The following is a 12,005-nucleotide window of genomic DNA, read 5'->3' as shown; positions in this document are numbered from 1 at the left end:
CATTCCTGTAAGCCCTGTTTCCCAGGAAACAGCATAAAAATCCTACAAATTAGTTTTTTAGAACTCACTTATCAGCACGTTAGATTTTATTTAATAGCGGATATCTAAAATTTGTGAGTTTAATTCCTTCACGAGTTGTGTGATTCACACCACCATTAAACTATGATAACTGCACCTTACTTTCTGTTTTGCTAATTTGCAGGTTTTGTCCCAAGTAACAGCTATTTTTCCCAATAAACTGACATTGGGCAATACAGGACAGGCAAATAATTATTGCGGGTATCCTCAAATTGTGAGGTGTTACAAACAAAACTATTTTCACCTTTGATTTCACCTTTGATTACCCTTGCCCAATTAGTCCAATCTGACTTCCACTCGTAATCATCAGTGCCAGTTGAAAAGCTCACTTTTATCCAGAGAACATTATCATCCCTTTATCTTATCTTCACATTGCTTCCTTTGTTAATTGATGGTTCTCATGTATCTCTCTCTTCCTGTTTACGTGCCAATATTTCCTCTATCAGTCTCCAGAATTGATACATATTATTTCAACTCTTTGCTCTGTGGGCCACATCCCAAGCCCTTGCTCTGCCCTTATCCCTTCACAGAATCATACAATCATGGAATGTAAACTCTGGAAGGGACCTTAAAGATCACCTACTCCCAGCCCTCTCTGCCATGGGCAGAGCCATCTCCCATTAGACCAGGTTACTCAAGGGCTTATCCAGCCTGACCTTGAACACTACCAGGCCTGGCACATCCACAATTTCTCAGGGCAATCTGTTTCAGGATCTTACTGCCTTCACAGTAGGGAATTTTTTCTTAATACCCAGGCTAAATTTCCTCTCTTTCATAATCTTGTTCATGCTTTTCTCCACTCTTCTTAACCTGATGTTCTCCACTCAAACCATCAGCTGGCTTCACTGCTGCAGGCTGCCAGTATTGTCCCTGGGAAGCCGTGGTGTGATATGCATAGAGCCACAGGGTGCTAGTGAAGATCCTCTGCTGCTGATTCTGAAATGTGCTAGCCCCACAGAAGCACACTTGCAATCATAGGGAGATGAGCCAGGAACTCCTGAGGTAACAGAAACCAACAGGGAAACGCCAGGGAGGGAAATGTCTCAAAGGAATTAACAGGTGTTCCTCGGGGAAGGTGACATGGCTGACAAGTCAGCTGAGGTGCCTTTGCACCAATGCACACAGCATGGGCAAAAGCTGGAGGAGCTGGAAGCCACTGTGCTGCTAGAAAGCTACAACCTTATTGCCATTATGGAAGCTCAATAGGACAAATCTCATGACTGGAACACAATTATTGAAGGCTAAAGAGTGTTAGAATAGACAAGGGAGAAAAGAGAAATGGAGGGGCTGCCCTCTGTATCAAGAGCTGGATTGAGTGTGGAGAGTTGCCTTCAAAGAATAATCATGAGCAGCATGAAAGCCTGTGGACAAGAATCAGAAACTGGGAACCTTTTGACTGGGATCTACTACAGGCCCTTGATCAAGGGGAGCCTCTTTGTTGGAACCCCAGAGGCAGAAAATTCCAGGCTTTCTGAGCTGAGGGGTGCTGACCCTCAGGCAAGCCTCACATTTGACTTGAGGCCTTGGAACAAGCTTCTGAGACTGTGTGATAGCACAGGGGTTGTGGGTGTGTAGTTTGAATGGTGCTGTGGGATCTCACTGGGTGAAAAACAAGGATTTGGGTTTTGGTATATAGTAATGTGTGTGAGCCAAGATGGAGGATTCAGGCGTTGTCTGGGTTCTTCTTTTTTACCTTTTTCTTCCTTCTTCTTCATGGATTTGGGTGGTTTTCTTTAATTAGGTGAAAAAGGTCCATATTGTGAGCCTCCTGTCAGAAATAATATAGGTGTCACCTTGGAATTGGTAATTATCTCTTAAAAAGCCTTGCTAAAAGTTACAAGACTCCAGTTTGCCTTGTTTCTCTAACTTGTTAGTTGGAGCTTGTGAGACTGTAAATAGAAAAGGAATAATAAACAACCAAGACCAAAGTCGACTCTGCATTTCCTGTGTCTTTCATATTGACCTCGGCCAAGATAAAGCAGGCAGAACAGTAATAGCTCTTGACAAAGTCTTTTTGCAGGACACATTGAGCTCACAGGCTCTTGTCCTAATGGCGAGCTTCAGCCCACCCAACATCTGCTGGAAAAGCTAACTTTGTCCTGTAGTTCTTTAATTGTAGCTTTGGTGTACGATCTGCATCAGCTGAGGGATGGCTGAGAAGGGAAGACGGACATTTCCTTTCATTCATTCTTGTCTTGTTACTTCTCTGATCCACTTTACTGAAGTAAATGAGGGTCAGTCAGCTTGGTGATTACTTTAGACTGTAGCAATTTTCAAGACAATGGATTTTGATTATCATTTGACTTAACTCTCTCCATAAGGATAACAGATTGTTGAGAAAATTTAATTCAATAGTCAAGAGATTCAAACATTGACTCTTACTAGACCTCAAAATCCAGGCAACATGTTTTAATATTCATACAAATGAAGTGCTCTTCCCCTATAAAAGCAAAATCTTTTTGCTGATGAAAATGCACCCGTAGTATTCCCCTTGGGACTCAATTAATTAGGAAACCTGAAGCCTGCTTGTTTTACACTTGAAAACCACCAGTGACATAAAAAACTATTTTTAAATCTTACTTTTCCCTAAGTAGGAAAGACTCTTGTAAACCAATGAGTTAAGTCCTGTCTTGGCTGTGGCTGACAAAAGATACTGCAAGCCTATACACAGTTGGGGAAATTTATTGTCACTCACAACTAGCTACAGCATGTATTAAATACATACTGTTGCATGTATTCAGTCATCAGAGTAAGTTTATGATTACTCTCTTCCACAAAAATTCAGTTATTAATGAATTATACAAATTGAATCCTAGATAAGAAAAGATTCAAAACCATGGTTCTGATGAATGTGTGCAGTTTTAACTCCACAAGCACAGATATACATTTCGTTATATAATTGCCACTGCGATATAAATATTTCTCTTTCTGCTTTTCAATGTATTAATTTTCAACCTGTTGTTCCCATGAAGAATTCCCATGAATTCTTTCTCACACAAATATCCAGTAAAGGCATCAAACTACTACTCAGAATTCCTGCATTTGCTTTTCTGTTAAATGTTATCAATAGCAGTACTTTGAGAACTGGCAAAATTTTACATAAAGGCTTTTAAATGAAACATGAGAGAAAAATTAAAATGGGCAGTAAAGTCCCAAACAGGATACGAGAAGTTCCTAAAACTATGTTGATGTCTCAGTGTCCCTCCAGATGCTGTTAATGCTAGTAACTTCAAAACAACCACCCTAAAGGTAGCAAATTTCTGAAAAAGGTTAAAAAATAGGAAGGAAGTATCACATAACCTTTTTTTGTATGTGTGCTGTTCGACTGGAGCAGCAATTCATGACTTAACAGCATCTTCAAAGTCTGTATTGATGTTTTAAAGTAGCATGAGAAGCAGCAAAGAACAACAAACCACTGAAACACATCTCCCTTCCAGGTCTTGTTTGAAAGAGATTATGAGTGGGATGGGCCAGAGAGATGAGGTATTTGTTGAACAGCTCAATGTTAGAAACCCAAAAGTAGTGTCTTTGTGTTTTGGTTAACTCCTTAAAACATGAGGTCCAAGAAACAGACACAGAACTCTGTTAAAAACCCAAGGTAAAGTCCTGGATCTTTTGGCCCGTAACAGATGCATTGGCCAGGGCTCAGAATTACAGTATCAACTGCACCTGAAAGAAGTACAACCAGTGAACTGAACTGTCTGCAGTACTGACAAACTGGTCTGACACCACTAAGGATCACACCACAAAAATCCCATGTAATGCAGCACCCTGTAACGTACCTGGCCATGACAGCTTTGAACACAACTGAACTGCACTGAAAAAGGCTACAGATAAACCTGCTCTTCTTTTATCTCCAAAGTAACAAATGAGACTCTGGATTTCTTCACAGTAACTGTTTTGAAGTTTCACACAGCTGTATAGACAAGAGATGTAAATATGATACATGTAAAGCATCTTAATTTCTGTTACAAGAGGTTTGACTTTTAAAGATAATTCCATATACTATGAACCTACAGCCAGCCCAGATTCACCACAGGAGGCTTCCAGGCAAGCTCCAGGATATCATCTCTGAAGTGCTCTACTGCCATGAACTGTCCAAAACCTTCACCAGAAATACAAAACACATCTTCTACCCTAAACAGCACAGGGAGTTGGGAATCCCTGAGTGCCTCCAACTGTTATATTTTTCTGATATAGGAGAAATGATCCCCTGTTCAAACATATTCTAGACAACAGATACAAACATCAACAAGAACAGGCACACTTCAGCGCCAGTGAGTGAGTGATGCAACTAGGAGCAGGAGAAAAGTACATCTGCTGTGTCTCTGTGGAGGCATATGAAGACAGACGTTGTCAAATCCCAAAGAGGTAGCAAAAAACAAGGTTCCAGTGCTTCCTTTCTGAAGTTTCTACTCCACTGTAGGGACTGTAATTACATACCATAGCTCCTACCAGAGTTTTCCATGCAAAATGTTTTCCCATGTTTTGTCAGGTAGTAGAGTCCATTTGAAAGCCAGAGCCAGTGGCTCTGCCAACAGAATACAATCTCACAGAGTTTTATAGTACACTTTGGTCTGCTTGAAAGCAGGACTTGCAAGGAACCTACATAAATACAACAGTGGTTCTGCTGACAGAGCAGAGTCTGTCAGTGGAGTGACCCCACACAAATTAACAATTTGCAAACTGAAAGGCAATACACACTGCTACAAATCCCCAAAGGTCTCAGTGATGAGGACTCAAAAATTGGTGATGAGCAAAGTGCTTGCTCCACAGATCAGCAGTGACTGTCACACATTTTGTTGCATGAAAGCAACAGCTCGTCTGTACCAGAGCTAGATAGAGGATCCTTACAAGTTTTTCTGTGGCAGCCACAGAGGGATGCAAAACCCTGACAGCAGAAGGTGCAAAGTTAGGCCTTGCACAGATTGTTGAACCTCTGATCATTCATGCTTCACCCTCAGCAGCTGTGACTTGAAGGCTCCTTTTTAAGATATTTTCAGAAGGTTTATTCCAAAAGATTGTGTGTCTAACAACTGTGCACATATATCTGAGCTGCTTTTCACACATGGGGGGAAAAGAGAAAATTTAACAAAGGAAAATTCAAGTGGCTACTTTTAGGTTTTTAATATAAATAATTTAATGTTTTATGTAAAATTACCTTTTATTTTCTCTCATACACCTTAATTGACAAGCTTATTTTTTTCCTTTTGATACCTACGTCTGTTTGGAGCTTCAGCTCAGACTCTATCCAATGTGCACAGCTTTAGGTAGCTGGATCCAGGAAAAAAATTATGAGTACACATCTTTGCTGGTTCTACAGTTTCCAATTAGATAATTCTTTATAATTAGAAACATTTCAAACAATAGGACTGAACAGTTACAGCAAGTAATTCTGCTGCTGTTTTTCTAAGGTAGAGATAATGATTCCTTTTCCAATTCCCAAAAATTATTTAAAGTTATTTAACTTGCTCTGAAAAACAGATGTAATTCATTGAGTGTAATCCACAGCCACTTCTGTCTGTGAGCTTTTTTAAGGTGTTTCTCACAGCAGAACTTTCTTCTTGAAAGTCCCTGACAGTTTTAATGATGAGGATAGTAAAGGGAAAGCTGTGTCAAATACTACATTGCTGCATGGCTGTCTATACAAAGCTTTTTTGACAGTAATATTAGATACAACAAAAATATTAGTATTTTTATTCTGGAGGAATTTAAGCATTTTCCTGGAACTCATACAGTTTGCAACTCTTTCCAAAAGACAGCTTTGTATGCATTGGTAATTTTTTTTTAAACCTGTAATCTTGCTACTTCAATCACCACCTGTATGAAGTGTTCCTGGGAGATATCTGGTACACAGCATATAAAGAATTAGTTATACAATTTACACTACTAATTCTGAATGTTACATGTTTATTTCCATTTTAAATTCAGTTTAAAGAAAACCAGATCTCTAATCTGGAAACCTCCAGGATTATTCCTTAGTATTGGTTTATATAATTTTTAAACTTTTAATCTGTTTGACTGAAGCAATGGCTGCCAATAGTAGTGACTCAAGTCAATATTTTAGTGGAAGCAAGATACAACATATCTCATTAAAAGACATCTGTTTCAGTGAAGTTTTTCAGAGAAAATTTACTACTTTCAAATTATGTGGATGTATTCCACCTCTCCTGAACAATTCATAAAAATACTTCGCGGACCTGAAACATCCCTGATCTATCTGAGTATTTTCTCCCATTTAAGATGTGACACCTCTCCCTTAAATTTTGCCAGATTCCTCCAATCAACAGAAAATCTGTAACCAGACAATTCCTGGATTGCTCTTCCACACTTAACCTTATTTCAATTATTTACTGACTTCCCATTCGGGAAGAGGATGGGAAACAGTGGAAACACTGGACATCATCAATTATGAAGTCCTTAATGAAGGACTGTTTAAACATTTTGTTTAAAAATCCAATGATTACACACACACAAAGAAGGAGTCACACCTGTGTAAGCCCATTCCTGATGCCATACAAATGGAATGTATGGTCACATCCTTTCAAAACACTGACCAGGGACACCTCTAATTAAGAACTACGTCTTGCACCATGCTGACACTAAAGTAGAAATGTTTCTGGTACTAGAAACAAAAGGTTCAAGTCCTGAAAAGATTTCAGTCTGAATGCTACCTAACTAAAATACAGGTACATCCTTTTCAGAGAATCACTAGGTTGGAAGAGACCTCCAAGATCATCCAACTCATGCCCTAACACCTCAACTAAACCATGGCATCGAATGCCACATCCAGTCTTTTTTTTAAACACATTCAAGGATGGTGACTCCACCACCTCCCCAGGCAGATCATTGCAATAGTTTACCACCCCTTCTGTAAAAAACTTTTTCCTAATATCCAACCTATATCTTCCCTTGGTGCAGCTTAAGACTGTGTCCTCTTGTTTTGTCAGTTGCTGCCTGGAGAAAGAGACCAACCCCCACCTGACCACAGCCACTTTTCAAGGAGTTGTAGAGTGATAAGGTCACCTCTGAGTCTCCTTTTCTCCAGGCTAAACAACCCCAGCTCCCTCAGTCGTTCCTCATAGGGCTTGTGCTCCAAGCCAGTCATCAGCCTTGTTGCCTCCTCTGGATGTGCTCAAATGTCTCAACATCCTTCCTGAACTGAGGGGCCCAAAACTGGACACAGTGCTCGAGGTGTGGCCTCACCAGTGCCCAGTACAGAGGAAGAATGACCTCCCTTGCTCCTGCTGGCCCCACCATTCCTGATCCAGACCTGGATGCCACTGGCCTTCCTGGCTACCTGGGCACTCCTGACTCATGCTCAATCGGCTGTTACCAGAACCCTCAGGTCCCTTTCCGCCTGGGCACTGTCCAGCCACACCGTCCCCAGCCTATAACATTGTTTTTTAGGCCAAAATGCAGGACTCGGCACTTGGACTTATAAAATTTCGTCCTATTGGATTCCATCCATCCATCCAACCATTCCAGGTCTCCCTGCAGAACCCTCCTAACTTCCAGCAGATAGACACATCTCCCAGCTTAGTGTCTTCTGTGAATTTACTGATGAAAGATTCAATACCCTCATCCATGTCATCAGTAAAGGTATTGAACAGAACTGGCCCCAGTACAGACCCCTGAGGGACACCACTGGTGCCTGGCTGCCAGCTGGGTGCAGCACCATTCCCCACGACTCTCTGGGCCCAGCCATGCAGCCAGTTCTTAACCCAACAAAGAGTGCTCCTGTCCAAGCCGTGGGCTGCCAGCTTTTCCAGGAGTGTGCTCTGGGAGACAGTGTCAAAGGCCTTGCCAAAGCCCAAACAGAAAACATCCACAGCCTTTTCCCCAGGCAGGTTATCTGGTCATAAAAGGAGATCAGGTTGGTCAAACATGACCTACCCTTGCTAAACCTGTGCTGGCTGGGTCTGATACCCTGGCCATCCTGTAAGTGCTGTGTGATGACACTCAATATAAACTGCTCCATTACCTTACTGGGTACTGAGGTCAGGCTAACTGGCCTATAATTACCAGGACCCTCCTTCCCACCCTTTTTGTAAATGGGAGTCACACACAGCTTCCAGTCATCTGGAACCTCACTGTTGGTAGATGATGGAGAGTGACATCACAAGCTCCTCTGCCAGCTCCCTCATCACCCTGGGATGGATCCCATCTGGGCCCAGGGATTTATGGTCCCATCCATGTGGCTCAGCAGTTCTCTGACTGCCTCCTCCTGGATAAAGGGGGGACCATTCTGCTCCTTGACACCAGCCCAGGAGGGCAGTCATTCTGAGGACAAGCCATCTTTCCACTGAGGGCAAAGAAAGTTTTAAGCACTTCCACCTTCTCCTCATCTGCAGTTACTAAGTTCTCTCCCACATCCAACAGAGAACAAAGGTTGGTCTTGCCCTTCCTTTTACCATTAATAAATTTGTAAAAACATTTTTTATTGTCCTGTACAGAAGTTGTCAAATTAAGTTTGACCTGAGCTTTGGCCTCCCTAATTTTCTTCCTATATGCCCTTTTTTCACCCAATGCCTTCTTAATTTGGTAATAATATTTGTTTGATATTCTGGGGCAAACACTCAATACAGAGTGAGTTGAATTAATTTTAAATTACAGCAAATGGACACATGCATCCACAGGCATACCAGACATCCAGGCTCTCTCATTTTGACAGGCAACTTTAGAACTTATTCTAAAATAGGGACCTAGTACCTGGTATGCCTTCTTTAGGCTCCAAGGATTACAGGGATAAGATCTTAATTTGCTCTAATAGCTACATGAGGACATTAAATTGGTATATCTAAGTGTCAAACAATACTGCCATTGTGTCTGTTCCAAGTTACTCTAAAAAGGCAGAATGAAATCCAAAAATCCTAAGACAGGCAATGAAAATCATTACCTGTAAGCCATCTTGTGAAGACAGACTAGGGATACTTCAGCTGAATAAGGAAATGAACAAGATGATACATGGAACAACACACAGTGACGAATACAAAAAAATGTGATTCAGTTCTATTTGTTTTTGTGATGGGGACATTATTTTTGAACTCTTCACTCATTTGCTTATATATTTTAAAACATGAATTTACAAGTAGATAGAGAATGATGGAAATGTGAAGCAAAGAAACTATTTCATTCAGATACTCAAGAAAGAATAAAAAAATCATTACATTCAAATGAAAAGCTAGAGTATGTCTCCATATAGCAAGAGAAACAATGTGTTTTTCCCTCACAATTTCTAGAAAGTTGCTTTAAATGGCATTTTTATCAGTTACTTAAAAGTCCTGTACTTGGGAATAGGCTAGAACTTGCTAGAACATGAGCAAGAACATTTTCAAGTGCTTCAAAGCATTTTTTATCCATACTGCAGAAAAGAAAAATCACAAAAATCTCTGAGCAGTACTCTTCAAAATATAAGACAAGCTGGTATTTTAAAAGTGCATAAAACCAGGATAATATTACAGTATATGGAAGTGGGATATGAAAGAAGGAAAATGTTTTAAACTTACCCTATTGACACTTCTATTTCTTAAAATAATTTTAATTAGATTTTTCTTAAATTCTTCTATCTTCTTGAAACATTTCTTCAAAACATGATTAGATAATTTAGTATCAGTTATCAAACTGATCAAAACACGAACTCCTTCAGTAAGGAAACTTGGAGCTGGGAATTTAGGGCTGTTGTAAAAAACAGTCAGTCCATCAAGCAACTGAGACACTGACTTGCATATGGTGAAAGAATCATTCTCAAGCTCTGAGAAGTCTGCTTGAAGAATTCCTCCTTCTGACAGATTTCTTATTTCAAGCAAACGTTGCAAAAAATGCACTGGAGCAGTCACAGATTGCTCCTTGCTACTATGGCAAAGACTCAGCAGGGGAACTCTTTCCAACCAATGTTTAGAAGTGTTGACATCATGCTCAGATCGGTGAAAATCTGAAGCTATGCCTAAAGAATCAAATGCAGAGTCATTACAGACATCACATCCAGAGTCTTCTAGCTGGCTTGAGTAACTTGTAGGGTTTATAGATTCCTGACCCAGAAGAGTTTCAGCAGAGGTATCCTGTTTTCCTGAAATGCAAACATGAAAATTACATTTGTGCAATGCATAAATACATATATAAAGTGTCATATATACTTTCTCCTTTTTGCTTCCATGCAAAAAAACGTGCAATACACGAGTATGTTGGCTCCCCAAGAACTTGCTATGACTAGAATCTAGCTGTGGAAGAAGATTTCTTTAAATTAAAGTCAAACATTTCTATTTGTGAACAAGATGTTCTATGCTCATAGTAATATGAACAGTAATTTTGAATTTAAAACTGTCAGAAATTGTAAGTTTTCCTAGGTATAATTTAAGTATACATAAACCAAACAATTTAAGTGAATATCCTATACCCCATTAATTTCCAGAGAAGAAAGTGCATGTAAATTTCTGGCCCTCCAAACATTTTCACTGCTTCTATTCTCAAAATCTCAGACTGCTTTTAAAAGGCAGTGAGAGTCTGTTGCTATAACCACATCAAATAAAATATTCTTCTTTATGTGTACTCTCACTCCCCAGTCAGGTAAGAAATTCTAACAACAGTCAAAGTTGAACAGAACATTAGGTTTGATTTTTTTCATTATTTAACAAAGAGGAACATTCAGAATCAAAAGCTTCTTCAGTCGTCACCTATCTGATACCATCTCCTTCAAAGACGCACAAACTGCATTACAAGAGGTATACAATACATTCATGCCAATAAATTACTTTTGTGTGCTACTGTAGAATCTCTTTCATCCCATTTCACACATTGAATACATTCAAAGCAATGCCTCTCCACAAAAACTCAGCTCCAGGTGACAAAAGACACTTGTTTCACATACTACCTACACCAAAAGATCACAGTCAAAACAAGCCAGAGAAGTGAAGTGGAAGACCAACACACCTAAACATCTCAGTGCCACGAGGCAAGGCTAGAACCCCCTACTGGGGCAGAGTCACAAACTGCTTCCCCTCTCACTCTTGGAAAATGTGCCAACACTGTTCATTTTCCACAAGGATGCAATCCAGTACCATACTCCTTTGCCTTTGTATTCTTAAATTAATTAAAACAAATTACAGATGGTTTGGCCTCACAGGAAATAAATGTTATATTTCATAGTAAGTTAGAAAAAGCATTTTTAACACGGAAAAGCAGCAACCCTAAGCAGCAACCTACGGTGTTCTGTATGTTAATAAAGCACTACTCAAAAATTTTAATAAGGCTTTCATTAAATTCACCACTTCAAAACATACTCTGACCATTACATCAGTCTATGAAAAAATACCAGTACCAAGGAAAGTAGTATCACCAGGATCAAAACTGGAAATGTGGTTTATTTATTTATTGTTGAGTTCCATGTCTTCAACATTCAGACATATTTGAAATTGCACAGTATTGACACCAACTGACTCAAAATGAAAGGGCTAACTGTAGGGAAATCAACCATCATTCCCAGGAGGTAGGAAAAGCTGGACATTTAAGGCCAGCCTAGCATTTTATGGATTAACCCTGTTTCCAAATCCCCTGCATACCCAAGCTTGGAAGGCAAGCAAAGAAGCAAAACACACTTCTCATGGTCTGACTAACAAGAACATGAATCCATCTTTCATGTTTTCTGTCCCTAGGGTTTTGAGCAAAATGCATTTCAGAAGAAAAAAAAATTTGAAAATTATTTTTGGTGCCATTTAAGGAAAATAAGCCGTTCCAGAGAATCCCTCCACTGTGAGTTCCACCACGTGATTATTTTGCTCCTGTTCTTAATCTCATGGGACAACATGAAAGTTGCTCATGAGGATTCGTTGTCAGAAGAAGCAAAGCAAGAATTAAGTGCAAAAATCCCATATGTATGTTTGCTGATTCTCTTGTGGAAGTAAAATAAAAAGAAAAAAACAGAGGAGGTG

The 12,005-nt window shown here is 39.8% G+C and overlaps 1 protein-coding gene across 1 annotated transcript in view; it reads right to left on the bottom strand.

Moving 5' to 3' along the window:
* Positions 1-12,005, bottom strand: part of MEI4 (meiotic double-stranded break formation protein 4) — a 73,183-nt gene that overhangs the window by 42,810 nt on the left and 18,368 nt on the right. Inside the window, exon 4 of the mRNA XM_066314407.1 lies at positions 9,588-10,147. Coding sequence (XP_066170504.1) covers positions 9,588-10,147 — 560 coding nt within the window. The remainder of the gene's footprint in view (positions 1-9,587; positions 10,148-12,005) is intronic.

This window comes from Sylvia atricapilla, chromosome 3 (genome assembly GCF_009819655.1).
Source record: "Sylvia atricapilla isolate bSylAtr1 chromosome 3, bSylAtr1.pri, whole genome shotgun sequence".
NCBI classification, from domain to species: domain Eukaryota; kingdom Metazoa; phylum Chordata; class Aves; order Passeriformes; family Sylviidae; genus Sylvia; species Sylvia atricapilla.
The sequence above is the reverse complement of the archived record's forward strand: the minus strand, read 5'-3'. Positions and strand labels throughout refer to the sequence as shown.